The 22,007-nt window shown below is 37.0% G+C and overlaps 1 protein-coding gene across 1 annotated transcript; it reads right to left on the bottom strand.

Moving 5' to 3' along the window:
- Window positions 1-4,479: 4,479 nt before the first annotated feature.
- Window positions 4,480-16,932, bottom strand: lhx4 (LIM homeobox 4). The gene is made up of 6 exons (XM_084086537.1): window positions 16,667-16,932; window positions 13,092-13,263; window positions 10,219-10,421; window positions 8,136-8,290; window positions 7,879-8,050; window positions 4,480-6,396 (listed from the first exon to the last, which is right to left on the bottom strand). The coding sequence occupies exons 1-6, from the start codon at window positions 16,749-16,751 to the stop codon at window positions 6,008-6,010; spliced, it is 1,176 nt and encodes a 391-aa protein (XP_083942663.1). The 5' UTR covers window positions 16,752-16,932; the 3' UTR covers window positions 4,480-6,007.
- Between the last annotated feature and the right edge of the window lie 5,075 nt (window positions 16,933-22,007).

The following is a 22,007-nucleotide window of genomic DNA, read 5'->3' as shown; positions in this document are numbered from 1 at the left end:
AAGTGAGGAAATTTTGAAAAAATAGCACTTATATGACTGCACCTTAAATCGTCCTATGACTTATTAAATAAAAAGGGGGTTTAAGTGGAGGAGTGAAAAACATTAGGCTGGGTTTGGGCCTTCAGAGCTGCATCCCTCCTCGAGAGCTAGATCCTCTGACAGTCACTTTAGTTATTCCACAGACAGGCAGGAATTATGGTATTGGTTTGTTTGTAAAGGCTGTTTGTCCCTTATTCCGGTAATTTCCATAAATCCGCTGGAGTTGGGGGAGGGTCAATGCCGCTGACGGCATCCTCCGTGGGCTTGTCTGCACGACAGTGACACTAAGCCCATTATGTTTCCATTATGTGCCTCAATTTCCCACTGAGCTCTTCACTTTTGACATGGACTCCTCTAAAATCATGTCCCATATTGCTCAGCTTTCTTTACTTAACGTTTATGCATTTTTACAAGTCGCCTCTCTGGATGCTTCCCTAACACCATTAGTGCCAGATGGTGGAGGTTTGTTACTCTCACTCTTTCTCTCTCTCTCTCTCTCACTGTCCCTTTCACTTTCTCTCTTTTTGTCTATCTCTTTCTCCGGCTATTCAGCTGCTTGTCCAGCTTAAATGGAATGGCACGTACTGGACTACTCTTAATGCAATGCTTTACTCCAGCCTTGCTTAGAATTTGCCAGCCAGCAAAATATATTGAAAAATATCCCACTAATATCTCAAAAATAATAATAATTTGTAGTTAAAATATTGTTGCTCGGTGTGCTATATGTAAGGGATAGAGTACAGTCAGACAAAGACTCCAGCATTATTAAAGTAATATTAAAACTTTTTAATATTGAAAATGGTGCCAACTGCAATTGTATGAAACGAGACAGCGCAAATCGGCATATAAGTAGTGCCGGTTTCAGACAGTTACCCAAATAAAGTGCTGCAGAGATGACAGATTTTTGTAGGTCAACCTGGAAGTTAGCATCACCCTGGTTCCCTCAACAAAAACCTGGATTATTGCAGAAAATAAGCTATGTGACCAGCACATGTTTATGATTCTTAAATGTTCTGTGCATTATAATCTTCAGAAACTTTAATGGCTTTTAAAGTCTAAAAACAATTGCCAAAGGTAAAAAGCTAAAAGTATAAACAAACTACACTAATGTTGCCATCACTAATCCAACAACTCTTTCATTTTTTATTTAAAAGCATTTTAGTTTGCAAGAGCAAGATTATAAACAAAGAGGCTGTGAAAGCGGACTAGTAAGTAGATTAGTTGTGGCTTTTATTCTCACCAACAACCTCTATAGTCCCATTTAGACACTTATTAGCAACCACTTTTTTAAGACACATAAAAGCTTTAAAAAAAAAATAATAATCACAAGACAAAGAAAAAATAAAATAAAATAAATCGCACATCTTCTCCAGTTCACATCCTCTGTTGAGTCTGTCAAGGTCAGAAGTCCGCAAGTGAAAACAAACACTGGAGAGCTGCTTTATACTAGAAACTGAAGTGTAATTCTAATTGAAGGCAATATGGACACTGTTTTTTTCTTCTTTTTTTCTTCATGTTCAAGTATCTACATTTTTCACACAGAACAACCTCCTGGATAACAACCAGTCTGGTTTCAAAAGCGGACACTCTGCTCTCGGTTATTGAAGCTTTGAGACGAGCAGCTTCCAAATCATCAGTACTCATCTTGCTGAATCTCATTGTCTGCTGCTTTTGGCACAGTTAACCACCAGATCCTCATGTCAACCCTCGTGACGAAGGGCATCTCAGGAACCACACTCTAATGGCTCAAGTCTTACTTGAGGGTGTCGTGGAGGGTTGAGGTATCTAAGTCGTAACACTAGCTTCTGGGGTACCTCAGGGCTCAGTCCTTGGACCACTTCTCTTCTCCATCAACATGTTACCACTAAGAATCTGTCATTCAGAAAAAAAAAATTCCATCACTGCTATGCTGATGACACACAACTCTACCTCTAATTCCAGCCAGATGATCCGACAGTAGCTGCTCACATCTCAGCCTGCCTGAAAGACATTTCTTGTGGGATGAAGGACCACCACTTTCAACTCAACCTTGCAAAGACAGAACTGCTTGTGGTCTCAGCTAACCCAACTGGTTGCCAATTGCTGCTTGCATCAAATTCGAGGCACTGTTTGCCTAAAGAACAACCACTGGTTCTGCACCTCTGTACCTAAACTCACTACTTCAGACTCATGTGCTCTCTAGAACTTTGCATTCTGCAAGTGAACGGCGCCCTATGGTTCCATCACAAAGAGGCACAAAATTACTTTCACTGACCTTTACCTTGACTGTTCCATGCTGGTGGAATGATCTGCTTAATAGGGAATAATCACAGCACTTACATATTGTTGCCCTGTTGTTGGTTTGATTGCTTTTATTGTATAAAGTGCTATATAAATAAACGTGAAGTGACTTGGAGTGTCGAATTGCAGAGCTCTTGCAAACATGCTATTGCTATTACCAGATGCTTTCTTAACTGCTGTTTTCTCAATGTTTTTATTTTTGTTGTGTGTTTATTTTGTTATTGAGAGGAAAGAGAGCAGCACATATTTACATATTCATCTAAACGTCGCGCTCAGCAGCATAAGCGGTGCCGGGATGTTCGCTAAAACATTTTATCGCTGCAAAGGTATTTCAAACTTATTTTTATCCCTAAACTTAAAAAAAAAAAAAAACTTTGCTGTGTAGTAAATCAGGCCCTACGTGTTCTTCTGACGACGTCAGATTTCAGACCGCTGGATGGTCCGTTTGACCTATCAGAATCAATAGGCTATTTCAGAGAGAGCCGAGTAATAAACATGAGTTTGTCAATCAAATGTAGAGGCCATTCTAGTGCGTATAGGCCATCAACTCAAGAGCTGGCTTCTATATTACATCAAATGCAAATGAAAGTAGTTACTGCCCATTAGGCTACACCTCTACAGTTATACTATGTAACCGTTTGTCCGTGCAAAATGACCTTTATTTATTTGTATGGCTGTTGAATTAAAATGCCAGCTCAAGTCACTGAATGCGATCAGACACAGAAAAATACCCCGTAGGCTATATGCTGCCCAGATTAAATTTAGGCTGAAGAACTATTTGCTTGTTAATTTATTCCTTCTCACCCGGGAGGCTGGTGAATCGTTGGCTTCAGGAAGTTCGTAATAAAAGCTCGCAGATCGATGATAATGGCATTTGCGCTTGTGTTTGTCATCTTTGCAAAAGCAACAGTGCAGGAATTTGCTCAGATTTATATGTATACTAGTGCTGTAAGTGGCGTGTAAATTATCCCAACTGTCTTTGTCGCTGTTTATCTTTGTAAGACTGAACTATTAAAGGCTGTACATTAATGGCCGCGGCAGCTCCAATCAATGGCTGAGTGAAATCAGCTGGTTTGTGGCGTACGTGTTTCCTTGCAAAGAGCTCCCGTTTTGCTATTAAAGTCCTTCTTTTCAGGTTTATTCCATAAATATTGCTTTCATACCAGAAAATCGATACTGTTTCCAGCTAAACGCAAACTGAAAACACAATCTAACGATATTCATTCTATTGTTTTAGAGACAATTTGGCCTTCTTCGTACGTTTTTATGAATCGGATAGTTTAGGACGTGGTTTTGGGACGCAAAAAAGTTGAAATGCAACTTGTGGTTCTGTCTATATAGCATAGCCTATAATATATTTCTGTTTTGTTAGTATCAGATCCAATCCAATCCAATCCACGCGACTGAGAAAGTCTTTTGAATGTGGTTATTTTCCCCACAGTTGTGTTTTCTGGCCGTTGAGAACATCAGGCAGCCTGCTTGTCCTCATTTCACGGAGCAGTTTACAATTAGGTAACCTTTTAGGGGATTAGGGAAGGTTTGACTAAACAGCAATCTGCTACAGTCTGTGGAAGCAGAAGGATGAGCTTGTGGAGAGATTTGCGTCTGAAAGTTCCACATGTTTGTGTGTGTGTGTGTGTGTGTGCGGTATTTGCAGAATTTTTTTTTTATCCCATTGTTCTTGGTGTATAACCCCAATGTATGGACACATGTAGATGTGTTTTGTAGTTCAAAACATTAATACCGAAAATTAAGTAATTGCTGACGTGCACAAATGCAACCAATTTACAAAATAAATAAAATAATCTGTGCGTTCAATGCTTGAAATACTATGTGAATAATTAAAATACTCCAATGACATTATTGTTGTGAATACATTAAGATAGAGCATCATTAAACATGGTGACATAGTTGAGTTTAATGACTCTAAACCATGGGAGGTTTCTCAACACAAAGTTTGTGTAGTGAGGAGGTTATACATTTTGTTTTTACATATATTATGCCATTATTTTGCATTATGTGCAATGTATTTGTGTATTTGAATGATAATCAAATAATTTATTTACTATTAAAAACAACTGTTATAGCTGTGTATAACTTTATCATCATTATGAATAAAAGGGTGTGAGAAAAGAAAAAGAAAAGAACCATCGCAGTAACCCAAAGACAATTCGGCTTTATTTCTCCATATAGATTTGACTGTACACAACTCATACCATTGGACAGAAGGCATATAGGACTAAATTCAGTGCTCTTTTTTTTCAAAGATCCATAGCAATAAATAATGCTCATGAGACAAGACTGTCGACACCTTTTGAGACTTTACAAAATTTACAGCCATTAAGACTAAAAAAAACAAACATTTCTGAATGGATATTTTTCTTTCTTTTTTTTTTCCATGTTGCTTTTTGTTAGCTTATGTTCACTCTTTCAGCAGCGTCATCTTTACTCAGTCACCATTATGTGAGTCCAAATTTTGCAATAACAAAATTGAAATTATTTTCCTTGTGTTTACAATTGTGTCACCAGTTTTATAGTTTTACATCAACACATACTCTTTCCCATAATCCAACTCTTCATAATACTGACATTGGTACCCACAACAGGAATAAATAACACAAAATCCTCATAGTTGTTGCTAAATGTGTTAAATAAGAAATTTTCCCTTTCACATTTTTTGCTTGATAATAATTGGTCAGGCCATACTTGTGTCTGTGTAATGGCCCAATCACATATTCTGATTAAAAAAAAAATTCCACTGCTGTCATCTGCTCTGAAATAAATTACATTCTAATGCATGTATGATATTTATTTTTGCTCATGGAGCAATAACTAAGAATAGCAATGGAAAAACAAAAGTATTTTGATGGTTATACCAACCTTGTAAATAGTGATTATAGATCATAATTAAATAGTGACGGAAATAAATATGAGCTTTTATTTTAAACTTTTAACCAGCTTGTTTTGTTTCATTGCTTATCCAGGATGCCTGAATTTAACGGAAAAGTGTTGAACAGACAGGGACCATTGACACAGAGATTTTTTGAAAATTCAGAGCAGTGCATGCGGATTCGTCCTTATTAAAAAATAATCTTTATCTATTCTTCAGACCTAACGTGAAGGGCCACCTCTAGTAGAGCCGTTTAGAAAGTTTCAACTATTAAAATCCCAAACCCTTGTAAGTAGGAAAGATACACTTGTGCCACTTGTTTAAATATCTCTCCTTGCTCGGTGCACTCCTCTCTTTACCGTATTCAGCCTGCCGTGTGCAGTCGAGGAGGAACATAAAGTGCGTCGCCATTTTGAACGTGGGCGGTTCTCTTCCTCATTCGGAAACATGCATGGGCCCTCTTGTTCTCAGAAAGTGGTGGATCGTGATTGTTTTTCCAGGGTGGTCTGGGGTTTGAACGCCATTCTCAGCCCCACGCCATTTCATGCTGGAAATCGTCCGATCCAGTTTTGAGAACAATGAAAAAATACGAGTTACAAAATTATGATACAGCGCAGACATTCCACGACGGGTTGCTCGTATCAGCACGCCATTCAGCAAGGTTGAAGTAGCTGCCATTTTAGGCCTACCAAACACCCTTGCCACATAAACATTTCGCCACAGTTCTGGGAAAGATGTCTATAAAATCTTCAAACGTCTTTGTTCGTAGTACCGCACTTTCCATTTTGACATTTGACCTCAGAACTGGGAGTGGTCCATTTCATCGAGCCATGAGGCAGGGCTGGTGGGGAAGTCTGGGTAGCCCGTGCTACTTCCTGTCGACAGGTCAGAGGTGGGTCCTCCAGCCATTGCTCTCAGAGCTTGACCTACATTGGGCTGACCGCCCTGACCCATGATGCCGTCCATGCTGAAGCCTAAGTTGTTGAGCAGCGGGGTGTGGCCAGGGAGGGAAGTGATGGACGAGGGCGACTGTGGCAGGCCGTAGGGACTTCCTGCCCGCAGGTCATGGTAAGGCTGCCCGCCCCCCTCCAGGGAGAAGCTCCCGTTGAGCATGTTGCCGTTCGAGACGTCTCCGATGCTACCGTACAAGCTGTTGGCGTGACCCAGGTCTGACAGGATCTGGTCTTCTGTTAGAGAGAGCACACAACATCACTTTTAAGATTGTTCTCACAAAATACACCTACAATATTGTTCAAAAGTTTGGGGTCAGAAGAAATGAAAACTTTTATTCAGTGAGGGTGCATTAAAGGGATAGTTCACCCAAATCTAAAAAGTTTTGTCATTACTTACTCACCCTCAAGTTGTTCCAAACCTGAATGAGTTTCTTTCTTCTGTTAAACACAAAAGAAGATATTTTAAAGAATATTGGTAACCAGACAGTTGATGTTAGCCATTGACTTCCATAGTAGGAAGTAGAAAAATACTATGGAAGTCAATGGGTGCCGTCAACTGTCTGGTTAACAACATTCTTTAATATATCTTCTTTTGTGTTCAACAGAAGAAACAAACTCATTCAGGTTTGGAACAACACGAAGGTGAGTAAATGATGACACATTTTTTATTTTTGGGTGAATATCTCTTTAGATTGATCTAAAGTGACAGCAAAGACATTTATAATGTTACAAAAGATTTCCATTTCAAATAACTGCTGTTCTGAACTTTCTATTTAAAGAATCCTGCATTCAGCTTTGCCATCATAGGAATAAATTACAGTTTAAAATATATGGTAACACTTTACAATAAGGTTTCATTAGTTAACATTAGTTAACAACATTAGTTAAAATGAACTGCAGCATTTATTAATCTTTGTTAATGTTAATTTCAACATTTACTAATACATTATTAAAATCAAAGGTTGTATTTGTTAACATTAGTTAATGCACTGTGAACTAACATGACCAACAATGAACAGCTGTATTTTATATACCGTTTACATAACTAACGTTAACAAAGATTAACAAATACAGTAACAAATGAATTGCTCATGGTTAGTTCATATTAGTTAATACATTAAAACAAATGAAGCCTTATTGTAAAGTTTCACAATATTACTGTATTTTTCATCAAATTTGATGAAGGCATCTTACTGAACCTAAGCTTTTGAACGGTAGTGTATTGAAACTCTTACACATAGAAGAAGAATTGCAGTTATGAGAAAGACCTCATAAATATCCCATTTAAAAAGGAGATTACATGCTTCTGGAAGTATCTGAGACGCGGTGAGCATTTGTGATTTACTCTCTGTACGCACAGGAGCGCAAACCAGTCTCTGTTCTTTCAATAACAACAAAGGCCCTGTGTGCTTCATCTCTAATTGACTAAAAGCTTCACCAATTTTATAGAGTTTGTGCATCGCTGCTTTCATTTCTCGTAAACACAGCCTCCCTTTGAAACCTGCTCGAGACTTTTATGAGTTCTCAAAACTGGCGGACAAAAATGAAATAATCATAAAAAAAACACGTAGCAGAACCAAAAACCTCTTTTGAATATTTCATCAAGTGGCATATTTTAAAAATAAAAGGAAAAGGGGAATTGAGAAGGGAAATAAAAATGTTTGTGAAAAGAATACAAAGAGAAAGAGGCATCATGGGAGATGTAAATAGTCTCACCTCTGAAACTAAGCTCACTATCACTGAGTCCTGCGTCATCGGCTGAGCTCTCCTTCTCCGTCTTACTGGACCCTCGGTTGCGTTTGACACTTTTGTAGAACTGACCCCAGCGGTGCCGACCAGCGTCTTTCTTCAGCCGTTTCTCTTTTGCTCGTCTGTTTTGAAACCACACCTGTGGACCAAAAAGTCTCAGTCAGGACTCAGACAGCCACACTCTGAAGCCTTATATGAAAGGTTGTCCTGAGTCCTGGTCTCACCTGCACCACTCTCATGTCCAGGCCTGTTTCTGAGGACAGCTGCTCGCGCACATGTCGTGCTGGCTTAGGCGAGTTCTTGTAGGCGCTTTTGAGTGTCTCCAGCTGTTTGGCTGTAATGGTGGTCCGTGGACGTTTTGCTCCTGTCTCTGAATCATCTGTAACACACCAATTTTAAAAATATGTTAAAAGTGTGTCTACCACTTTTGGACACCAGACTCTCTTTTGCTTACCAAAGCTGCACTTATTTGATCAAAAAAACAAACTAATATTGTGAAATATTATTACTTTTTAAAATAACTATTTTCTATTTGAATATATTATATAATGACATCCCTGTGACGTCAAAGCTGAATTAAAAATTTTCAGCATCATTACTCCAGTCTTCAGAGTCACATGATCCTTCAGAAATCATTCTGATTTGCTGCTCAAGAAACATTTCTTCTTATTATTATTATCAATGTTGAAAATATTTTTTTTTCTGTAAACCGTGATCATTTTATTAAGGATTCCTTGATGAATAGAAAAGTCAAAAGAATAGCATTTATTTCAAATATAAATCTTTTTTATTGAAAAAATTATAAATGTCTTTACCATATCTATAACATATCCATTAAACAATAAAACAGTAAAGAAGAAGTTTAGAAGAAGTTCTAAATTAAATGATGTTTTTTGTTATTTTTATATTTTTACTAAATGCCATAATAACCAACATTTAACTGCACTGAAATAATTGTCGCAATGAAAACATGTGTAAAGGTTATTTTGAAATCGACATTAGCACGACTGAACTGAACTCAAAGAAGTTAATCATCAGGCGAAATGTCAGTAGCTCATCTACTGTGGGGTTCAGGGAAAGAAGAGTTTGTGGGATGCTTTGAGTGGAAGTGCTCACACATGGCCAGTCGATACTCCCCTGAAACTGTCACACTGTGGCGGAAAAGGGAATAAATCTCCACGGAGAATGGCATGCCAGTGCGAGTTATTGGGGCCCTACCGTAAAAGTGCATTGCATCACTTAATATAATCAATCAACAGCCCACAGAAATCTCCATAAATACAGTGTGAGGGGCTTTCAGAGGCAGATCCATGAGAGGTCAGATCACAGATAGACTTAATATGCCAGACACTGAGACCCTACTAGACTGTAGTTAATGGTGATTTTGTCTCCTTACTACCATCCTGTTGCCTCCTCTGATCTCTCAGTGTCTCTCTATGATTGTAAAAGAAGAAGTTAATTACACCATCTCCACTCCTGAACTTTGCTGTCAGAATGATTTCCAATTGAGACCATTTCCAATCCTGTGAGGTCGGCCGAGCCCGAGGCAAAAAATACTGCATATACCGCAGCCATATAAAAGCATAGCCAGTTCAGCAACTACCTACAATTCTGATGGATCTGTAGTAATGGACATAACTCATGTATATAAATAATAATAATAAATGTTATAATAACATGTTATTTAATATTAATTATATATTTAATATTGTGTTTTTATTTTATTTTAAATAAATGCATGTAAAGTAATCTCATACATACATTTTAAGATTGAAATATTCATGTTTAATCCCTGAGTCCAGACCTTAAATTAACTGAGAGCCTTTGGGATGTGCTGGAGGAGACTTTACAGAGTGTTGGACTCTTGCATTGTCAATGCAAGATCTTGACCAAAAATGTATGCTTCTCTTGATGGAAATAAATGTTGTGGTGTTGTGGTATACAGTCACACATGATAATTGTCCTCCAGGAAGTGACATAATGTCACAGTTCTGTGATGTTTTGTAGTGTTATTTGATTTGCCTTGCTTAGTTTAAAACATTTAAAACATTTATGTTAACACTCAGTCCCTTGGTAAGTAATGGTTAAGATTAGCACTTTATTTCTATCTATTCTATATCTATCTTGTCATTGTGTTAATCAATATAATTAATACATTTACTGAGCGTATTTCTGAAATTCTGATATAGTCATCTTATCCTTTAACTCAAGCATATACATTTTTAAAAAATGATGAATTTTAACAGCAGCAACCAATTGATGGCTCAAGAAGGCATGATTTACACTGATCTGAAGACAAGAGCTCACCATTTTGTTTGGCTGTTTCGTAGTCCTCCTTGCACACGAGCCTCCCGTCCTCCATGAGGTAGAACTCGTCCCCAGTGGCCAGCTGTCTGCTGCACATTACACAGGCGAAGCAGTGAAGGTGGTACACGAAGTCCTGAGCTTTCCGGACCACCTGTGTCGGGGGAATCCCCTGCTGGCACGATGCACATTTTGTCCCGAAACGCCTGAAAGTACACACACAATGTCAGGTAACACTTTACAATAAAGTCTAATTTGTAGGGATGTAACGATACCCTCATGTCACGATTCGGTACATATCACGATACTGAACTCACGATACAATATTATTGCGAAACTACAAGACATATGATAAAAGGTTAACAAAAAATGAACTGTTGATTAAAATGCTAAATTTGGTATTACATTTTATGTGTAAATGAATAGGCTTGGTAACCCAATGCATGGGACAATGGTGACACCAGAATAAAAATATTCATGATTCTGAAGCCGAAAACTAATATGCTTGCACTCTGTCACTGACTAGATATATTTAAAATAGTGTAGGCCACTTTTTACTGGTAACATAAGACATTTGGCTTTATTAGGACCCACAAATATTCCCCCATTGCATTATTATTATATTCAACATTATATATAGTAGTTTAATGTAGTAGGCTACTGACACTAAAACTCTGAAAACTTTAAATTTTTATTTTTGGTGAACTATCCATGATACATATTTTGGCATTTTTGTACTGCGATATATTGTGACACAATATATTGTTATACCTCTACTCATTTATTAACATTAGTTAACATAAACCAACAAAAAGCATTGTTTTACAGCATTTATTAATCTTTGTCCATGTAAGTTAATAAAAATACAATTGTTCATTGTTTTGTTTGTTCACAGTGCATTAACTCTCATTTCTCAATTTCAGTCATTTTTAACCATTCAGAATGTGATGTGACATCCAAACTATCATAGACAATTACTTTTGACCCTTTCCCATAATCCTAAAAAATAAAATAATATATAATCCTGGTTATACTGTATGTACTCTTGTTTGTACAATATGCTTAGTTCTAAACAATTAAAAAACATTAACTTTTGATTTAAAAAATATTGGTAACATTTTATAATGAGGTTCATTAGTTAACATTAGTTAATGTATTAACTAACATGAACTAACAATGATCAATACATTTGTTACTGTATTAGTTAATCTTTGTTAACGTTAGTTAATAAACAATAAAGCTCATTGTTTGTTCATGTTAGTTCACAGTGCATTAACTAATGTTAACAAATACAATGTATTAGTAAATGTTGAAATTAATATTAACTAAGATTAATAAATGCTGTAGAAGTATTGTTCATTCTTAGTTCATGTTAACTAAACTAATGTTAACTAATGAACCTTATTGTAAAGTGTTACCAAAATATTTTATTAAATGCTGAAATTAACATTAATGAGATCATTAAATGCTGGCATTGTTAGTTCATGTTAACTAATAGTTAACTAATATTGACAAATTAAACCTTATTGTAAAGTGTTACTGAAATTCATTTTATAATGTAAGCATCATTACATCTTGTATTCTTCTTCAATTTTTTAACTGTGGCTAGTTGTATAAGTAATAACGGCAAAGTTACAAACGCACAGAATACTATAGCGAGCATCTTTGTTTGTGCTGGTCATGTCCCTGGAGTTGACAAATGGTCTTGATCAATGTAGCAGAGGCAGTGAGATTCACAGGAGAGAGAGAGAGAGAGAGAGAGAGAGAGAGAGAGAGAGAGAGAGAGAGGCCACTTTAAACACACGCACAGAACGGCTCATAAAGCACTGAGTCAGAATAGGCTGTAAATCACAGTGTGAATACTGCTAAATAAACCCTCCTTTTACTTAACCAAGGTGAAGTTTTTGCAACATTAACGGGAAGGCTCGCCCCCCGCACGCCCCCCTCGCCTGTGAACCGCCAGCATTTCCTCCTCCATCCCCCCCTCTCCGTCCTCCTCAGCACCATGCCGGTCTTAACATTAAAATCCCTCCTTTTGTCCCCACGGGCTTGCTAATAAAGTTAGCCTCCACTCTGAGTCTTGCTAGCGTTTTAGGTCTCATTGAAGCCTGTGACATTAAAACCTCTCAAACATGATTTGGTAAAAGCCACTACTGATCCTGTTTTGGATAAAAGTCAAACTTAATTTCCTTCCTTAAAGCCAAGGGGGGAAATCCAATCGCAAAACAGAAGAAAAGAGGAAAGAAAAGGAAGGGAACAGAGGGATGTAGAGTAAAAAATGCTAACTTGCTTTCTTAAGTTCTAATATAGCATTGGGAATTGAATTTGGGAACACGCAGTCTTTGCAGCTGAGTTCCAGCACACTGTGCTTCCTAACCTGACACAAGAAAAATGAAACACAGCACTTTATTAATAATGACAGAGAATCTATGTGCCAGCCTTTACTTGAACATAGAAGCACACCGACACACACTCACACACACACTAGTGCCAAACTGCACTAAAGGATCTGATGTGAAGAGATATGACAAAACTGTTGGCCGACAGTCTAACTTGAAGCAGTTGGTACTGTCATTTCCAGTCCTTGAAAATGAGTGCAGCCAATATAGTGATTGAAACAACAGAAATTAAATAAATAACATATCTCATCATGTATAATCACATGATATATAATGATGTACAGAGGCCTGACTCCATTAACCACGTATGCATTTATTTCCTTGGATAAATAAAGGTGGACTATTATTTGTTAGGTTATTTGATGTCTATTTATCATATTTTGATAGATAGATAGATAGATAGATAGATAGATAGATAGATAGATAGATAGATAGATAGATAGATAGATAGATAGATAGATAGATAGATAGACTCACTTAAAGAAATCCTCTTTGCAGTAGACATTCCCAGCGCGAGAGAAACACTTGTCTGCCAGGAGCGCGTGACAGTCGGCGCACTTGAGGCATTTTGAGTGCCAATGACGATCCAGCACCTTCAGAATAAACTTATCCAGGATGTGTTGACTGCAGCCTGCGCACTGGGGGATCTCTGGAGGAACACACACGACACACAAGGGTCAAATATGCATACAGAAATGTTGAACTTTTTTTAAAACTATTTCTAAAAAAAAAAAAAAGGGTAACACTTAATGGTAATTTTAAAAAGTTTCATTTTAACTCATTAAAAAACATGCTTACATTATATAATGGTGGAAAGGTCGTTAGGTATTGCACTTTCAAATAAGTAGAAATGACGTGAATATGGTTCATACTTTATGTAGGCTATATTCATATAATTAAAAACGCTACTGATCTGTAATGATCTATCGTATATATGATGATATATAATAATGATCGTAATAATTGAAGTTATTATATGAAGAAGATAAAAAAAGAAGATTAAAAAAAAAAAGATTTAGAATTGGTAGATCTTCTATGTGAAATCAAGTCGTTTTGACACCAAGGTGCAATGATGATCTCAGCATTTTACCTTGTTCGATTGCATTATTAAGAAAATTATAACCTTCTGTTGTGAAACATAATATAAAATAATAACATGGTGGGGAAAATACTGTTAAAACCTATTGATTTTTAAAATGTCATTAATATTTACTATTTTTGAACATACAAGTACAAATCAATAAAAACGCGACAAAAATGACATCACTGAAAATTACAACAATAGCCTATATATAGGCTAATAGGCTAATAAGCTATAGGCTACTTCTAAAAATATAATTCTAATGGAATTACTATAATAAATACGACTTGAAGCCTAAATAAATTGATTAAACATATACTATATATATATATATATATTAGCCCTATAAGTGATTAACATACTACGTTGGAGATCATTGTGGCAGCAAATTTAGAGAACATTCCACGAGACAACCTATGGGACCGGTAAATGGTGGACAGGCGAGGAAAGATGTCCATTTGTTGGTAAATAATCAATATCTCTGAAGAAAACGGCCGAGGACATGAGGACATTGAGATTGAAATCATATAACTGCTTCATTGATTCTTTAACAGAGAGAGTCTGTCACTTCAATTACTGATGCTCAAGAACAAGTGATCGAACAAAACAAACACAAAACACCGACATTTAAAACCAGAACCTAAAAGTATAAAATGAATAAATGCAGCTGATCTTATTTGGTAAAGTAGGCTAGAGAAAATCCGTTCCAGCGTTCAGACAATACTCGGTATCATTTCTTCAAATCATAATATCATGACATTTAATATCGATATTTGACCTTTGATGCTCTATTCCTTCTGTCGGCAAGTTCTCACACTTGCTGTTTAAATGGATTCAACAAGGCAGGATATTCTGATATTACGACGCAAGAGGATAGCCTAGTAGTTTTAATAATATCAATTAAAGAATTTTGATCTCAGCAGGTGCTTAAATGCGTAATCACGTGAATGCTTTATGTCATTTAAACCCACGACAAATGTCTCAAAGTTCATCAAAATCGACCTCTACAGCAACCGTAGCCAATAATGTCACACTGACAGAGAACAGTGTTACACACATACACACAAAACACCATCGCACGACACTAAAATAATGCCGTAAACGTTAACTAAATAGTAACATAAAAAGTAAATAGTAACATTTTTAAAAAAAACATTACTTTTTAAATAAAATACAAACAAATGTGATAGTTTGCGTAGAAATTCCAAGAATTCCCATTTCCCATAAACTAACAGTCGCCTACTTTTTACTTAACACAATATTTTTCCAAAATGCCTTGTTAAATATACAGACTATTTTTTCCCACTGTAAATTACAAGGTAATTTATACTTTAACTTTCATAAAAACTAGGTTTTACTATATTTTACAGTACTACATATAGGCCTATTGTATTTTGTAAACAAAATAATTGATCGTTTCTGGTAAGGTCATATACAGTTAGCCAAATGAACAGTTTTTACTGTTGCATTTTACATGAATGTTCTGTAGGAATGTTCGGAGCGAGTAAAGCCTCGTGTGGTGCTGAAGGAACAGCTCCCGCCCGGCGCAGCTTCACTCACTCACCCGCCTTCAGCTTTTAACGCTCATTTACTCCAAGGATGTATTTGATTAGCCATTCAATTAAAAGATGGCTGCCATGGCAGGCCTTTCTTTAACATCAACGTGTGCATCTGAAATATTCCAATTAACTCACTCGTTTCGTCCGATATCACTGGTTTAATTTGTTTCTTTTTTTTATTCAATGCATTCTCTTTTAGATCTCGTTTTCTTGCAGGCTTCTGTTTTCTGTTTTAATTACCCATATGTTGTTTTAAAAGCACCCTGTTCGTTAGAATAATATTTAGATCCATACCGCAAGAACAGATTATTCTTAAAATAATCCTCACTTAATCCATCATTTATTCGCCAAGGGAGGCTGAGTAGCAGTATCTTTTAATCTTCTATCATTTAATGAAATTAGGCATTCGCCTGCACTGACAGACCTATATATCGCACACTTAACCTTTGGCCATTCTTTTGGCCAAAAAACCCAAGTGGTTCGTTTTCCAGCATTTTCTTCTGTGTTCACTCAGTTAAATGCCCATTATTATTTTATTACGCACGGATCTAGTGACTAAAATGATGCGTTCTCTTCTTTACCATAGACAATTGCATAAAACAAGTCTGGCCCAAACAAGATGAGGTCCATCTGTACATTTCTGAAGCTCGCCTGTGAATAATTAGGTCAGCAATTTATCCAATTCAAACTCCATCTTGATTGTTAGATCAGATTATATAGGCCTAACACAGATTAATTTGCGACTGATAAAGACCAGATGCGAAGATAATATGAAATGCCATTTTTAATATAGAATGTTCATGTACTGAATCAAGATGGTCTTATAATCTCTGTTTTATTTAAACAAATAACATGAAATGCACTCTGCTCCATTTAACCTCTGCATTATAGAGAAATCGGCTTAAATTATTTTTCTATCCGTCTCATTGTATCGTTTCTTGCAGCTTTTGGACCGCTGTCCCCAACCACAACAACTTATTAAGAGGTGCAATATATATGGAACATGGATATTTGTCTAAACAATATGCAATCAGGCTGGGTTTAATTTTTCTTTTATATTGTAAGATTATAAAGCATTGCATTTAGACACAATTACAGAGCTCAGTTATGAACAGATTCAAGAAGAACGTTTATCAGCTATCATCATAAAATAATATTTGGGATCTAATGCTCGAGATTAAATGAGAATTTATGATTATCAACTTATAGCCTACAGTTAAAGCTATTTACACTTAAAAGTCGTCTGATTTAATTGTACCACCCAGTTAGTCCCGGTGGCTCACTTCTGATTCCCCAGTGGAGTTTAATTAAAAGCTACATGTTATTCCACAGTGGTGGCCTGCAGACGCCCGGAGGAGGCCTGCCAATTCTCTGATTAACTAATCAATATAAGCAGAAGAAAAATCCCTTACGTTGCAGTGGCACTCCGAGGATGTCCGGCAGACCCTTCACCGCGCTCTCGCCGGGCAACACAGCCGCACTTTGCATCATTTTCATCCAGTCTGATAAAACGCGCACATGCACACGCTCGCGGAGGTCTGAGAATCTCAGAGGTGCATTAAATAATTGTTCTCCCCGGATAGTGTCCTTTTACAGTCCTCGCTCCTGTGGTTATCCTCGTGAAATAGTCGGGCGCTCGCTCGTGAGTTCGGGCTCGTGCGTTCTTTCGCTGTGTGTCACACAAACCGCTTGATTCATTCACACTGCAGGGGCGGCCCTGACGTCACTCCCCCGGGAGGCCAATGGGAGGCGTGGACGGGCGCAAGAGAGGCGGGAACTTGTGCGGCTCGCGCTCTCAGGTAAGTAGAAAAAGCGATAAGGAAGTGATGACGATAAATACAGGGCCGCTACCGAAACGTCAGAATCTGAAGTGTTTTTAAACCCTTTTGAGACCTGTCAGGGGTGAGTCAAGCAAGTCACGCAAATATTAGATCTACGTGAATATTTAAAACGTGGTTTATTTCAGGGTTGCTATTTAGTGGATATCTAGGAATATGCAATCGCCTCGAGTAGCCTACATGTATGGGGGTGTTCTGGAATGTGTGGAATTAGACATTACCTAGCTAGAATGTAAATAATATTCATAATAAAAAAGAAGTAAAATGCTATAGGCTAAACCCTGATTATTGGGTAGCCTACCTGTAAGTTACCTTGTGATATAGGCTATAGCCTATATATTTTTTTAATTAAAGATACTAGCATACATTTTGACTGATATATTGTAAAAAGAAAAAAAAAAGAAAAGAAAAAAGTATAAATTACCTTATAATGCATTACAATTATGAATTAGGCTATTCTCTACGTTCTGAGAAAATGTTAACAAGGCAGGCAATATGTAAGCTAAAATAAAAAATAAAAATATAGCACATTCCATGCGCACGCTGTTACATTAGTTTCTATTTTATTTAAAATTTAGTTTCTGTCTTTTATTACAGCTATATTAAATAGCTCAAATTAGCTCTCATTATTTTGTCCTGTTGACCTGACGAGTTCATAGGACAAAAACACTCAATAGTGTCTAGAAAACGTTTGCTAAAAATACAAACTCAAGAGAGCTTTTACGTTGTTTATCAGCCGTCTCGACACAGTCAATCCTGACAGGACTCATTTCATTCGAGCTTTTCTTCCTCCGTAGAGAGCGGGGTTCAAGCGAGATGAACTCAATCTTCACTTCCAATTCTCTTCATGGACACTATAATGCGCCGTGTGTGTGTGTGTGTGTGTGCGCGCGCTCGCGAGCTCATGAAAACAAGCTTCACAATGGAGCAGTCAGTCTCATCATCGTCAGTCTCGCTGCTTTTCTACGTAGCCTGAATCACGTAGCTTATGTCTTTACGTCTCTCTTCTCTTACCTCACTCACTCCTCTCGCCCTCATCCTTACAAATACTTCAAAGGCAGATTTTTTTATATTAGGCCACATGTGCTGTGGAAGCTCTGTGAGATGCGAATACACGGCTGATGGGCGAAAGAACAAACTCTGTGGATACAACTATAGTTTCCTCTTGCTAAATAGAAATTCACAACACATTCAAAATGATTTGTTATTTATATAATATTTATAAATTAATTCTATCTTACATTTTAACGTAATTATTTAAAAGAAAGGCGAAGCTTTAAAAAAGAATCATTCTTACTGATCATTTACTAGTTTCACTATTCTATTCTATTCTATTCTATTCTATTCTATTCTATTCTATTCTATTCTATTGGAAAGCATTATCAATTCCACCTACCTCCCCACATCACACCACGCTTAAATGACTGATAAATCTCTCCGTTTACTGGACAGTCTCGTTGAAACTAGTTACTGTCCAATTTCAGAACACTAATAATAAAATCAATATCAATCTAAAATGCTCAACTTGAGACTGGAGAAACACAATGTAACATCCAGAAAAATCCTCTCATTTATATACACAGCGTAGGCTATTTCAATCCCTAATTATCCTGCCTGGTGTAAAATACAGCAAAACTATAGGCTATATAAATCATGGGCAGATGGATGTTACAGAGATATGTAAATAAGACGTGGATATCATCAAAGTCAGATTATTTCAAGTTTTAAACAACACAACCCCGTCCACAGTCTTGCTTAATGGCTCCAGTGTAATTTAGTTAAATGAAAGTGATCATCAAGCTGATTAAATGGTGGCAAACCCTCGAGCTTCACCAGATTCCCTCTTCATGGGCCAATGGTGGACATGGGAATTATCCCGGGCCACGCTTTTGATTTTCATTTTGATTATGGGGTGGAGTATTTATGCAGATTATTCGATTACGCTGATGGTCAAGGGAAAATGTGAATTTAGTCTTACTTAAACAGAACAGGGGAGCAAATGCTCTTAAAGTGCCAATGTTTTGCCACACGATTAAATCCGCTCGGTGCACGCGCGCAGTTATTTTGCATCTCAAAGTCAGTTTAAGTCACTATAAAATGCACTAAAGGGCACCTGTCCGAACAACGAGAGACCTGTGCACTATAATTCAGCGAAAGGGTGCGACTCCCGCTGACCCCGAGCACCTCTAATTACTGCCAGTATTTCACAGTATCCGCATTCTGACACCACGAGCTGCTGCTCCATCATATTAGTAAAATACAGGTCTCTGCACGCGAACAGCAATAGATCAGATTTCAGCCCCCCAGTCTTCTCTTCATTGAGCGTATATAATCTGGACAAATGAATGTGAACTTTACAACTGGAGCTACTATTCTTCAAAACGGTGTTCTTCACAGAATTTCAGATGAAAATAAAATCAGGATCATTAAGTAACGCTTTACATCATTATAATCAAATAAAGCAACCCTAAAGCGTTTAGATTAGACTAGTGCTGGAAAACGGAGCGTGTTGTAACACAACCACAATTACAAACGAGTAATTCTGGGTAAACTAAACTATCATACATGACCACTTCCCTGCTGGTGATATATAGGCTCTCTCTCTCTCTCTCTCTCTCTCTCTCTCTCTCTAGAGAGAGAGAGAAATAAAATTAAAATATTTTATTAGGCTATGTCTAGTTTGCAAATCAGCAGATTCATTTGAAATATAATCTACACAAACTTCTATAAATCTACGTAAAAAAACTAAACAAAACAAAAAAGAATATTGACCAGACGGTACTTTTATAAATATTACACAAAATGGGATAGTGGACAAATGTGTCACACTTGTTTCTACTTGTTTTAAATTAAAAATGTAACATTTTAATCAAAATATATTTAGAATGAAATTACATTACTTGAAATAGAAATGAGGGATGACATAATTATTTTGAACAAGTTAATTAACACAATGAATTCATGCACAACATTTACAATGTCTGTTAGTGTCAGCATGTTCTGGCAGCGCTGTTTGTATTTGACTTTAATTGTTGCCAATCTCATATAATATCAAAGTATATAATATCAAAGTGTGAGATATATAGCGTGAAAACAAACAAACAAATACTTCTCAGTCTCCCTATAGCCGACATGACAAATGCTGTGTTTGTTGTCTGTTTTCATTCATTTGTTAATTTAAAAACATTTAAAACAGTGTCATGCACAAAAATGTGTCAAACAAATACGATTTAAATACGAAACGAAAATAAACAACGTTTGCGCGCTTAAATAAGCACATCACGTCGCAGAGAGCGTCATGCAAACCTACCGCCAGTCGCGTGGCATGTTCGTTTCAGCACTTCGCGAGCTGGACAGCGCTCGAGCACACAGGAAGTCCATCTACAGTTTTCGGCTCACAAATACAAACAAATACTAAGACAAAGACAGATACGTTTTTACCTGTCTACCTCAGTCTGGTGGTTTCTATTCCGCGTAAAGAGTAAATAAATGCTGGAACATCAATGTCAGAAGCCGTTCCCCCCATTTTCCCTGCAAAGGAAAGACAGAAAGAGATGAAGAGACCTCAAGAGAGGGCAACAGTGGAAATTAAATTGCACTTGGGGGCAAATTCTATTAGGGAATAGTTATTGTCTCTTGACAGGTCCTGTCCATTTACGTAATTAGTTGAAGTACGAGGTTCGGCATTGTTTAATCAGAATCTAAATTCAGGTTGAGTAAGTCACACTTAGGAGACATTTACTATGGTGGGCTTCTCCAAAAATCAGTTACTAAGCCATATCAGTCAGTTATACACGATATAACAAAATACATTCAATTTATACAACCAGTCTTTAATATGCAATATACAATGCACAATATACAATACAATACAAATACATGTTTAAAGGTGTATACTGTGTAATTGCAAAACTCTTAAAAAGTGAACCATACAACACAGTGATGGCTGGCCATTGCAGACCAGGTCAGGAATAATACATTATAATTGTCTAATGCATTATAATTGGCTAAGGGGTAGATCCTGCTTAGGTTAGAAATTCAATTAAAGGCGACGGTGTTTCACCTTAAGCTTATACCATTAAACAATGAAGAATCCCCTGTAAGGTTTTTACTTGCTTTAGCAATCGATACCTTTATTTATGTGTATTTAAGCGGGCTCCCATGAAGCATAATGATTCTGAACTCATGCATGATTTTTATTGTGTTATTCAATTGAAGAAAATGCTTTAAATTAAAGTGCACATCTAATAGTTTAATTAGATAAGCACTGAATAATACTAATGGACACAGGCCTAATTGTTTGTTTTGATAGCATGAATACACGTTGTAATTGTTATTGTAATAACTTACATGGAGCCTAATATGTGTTGCAACACAAGTAAATGCAACACATTTGGAGTTCATACAAACAAAATGATTTACAAAATCTTGAGTTGAGGTGTCTCGTCTAAGACAGATCGAGGTAAAAGAGAGGGGCATTTAGCTGGTAATATGTAATTGCTTAAACGACACTGATGAACATCTTTGAAGCATCTTCATGGAGATTACATTTCCGGTGTTTGCTGACAAGTCCGTTCATTCTGCTTCATTAACGCATGTTGATGGACATTCTCGGGAAGGCATCCAAACTCATCTTATTGACATCATCTGGCCTGTCCTATAGAAGAATGGTGGCTTTCAGGATAGAGCTTGGCCTTCTGCTGATCTCAGACGACCTTCACCACTCTATTCTGCAGTCGGTATATGAAGGGCATGGAGATCCACAGCTCTAGCCTATGTAGAGCTGCATGCAAAGAAGCTGTGCATATATACTACTCAGGAATAAGAAACGTCCGCTCACTTTCCACTGCTTTCTTCCCAGCAAATTTCCAAACGTGTAAATATGAACATAAAAAGATTCAACAACTGAGACATA

Source organism: Abramis brama (assembly GCF_963993115.1).
Source record: "Abramis brama genome assembly, chromosome: 16".
Lineage (NCBI taxonomy): Eukaryota > Metazoa > Chordata > Actinopteri > Cypriniformes > Leuciscidae > Abramis > Abramis brama.
This window is presented reverse-complemented; position numbering and strand designations above follow the sequence as displayed.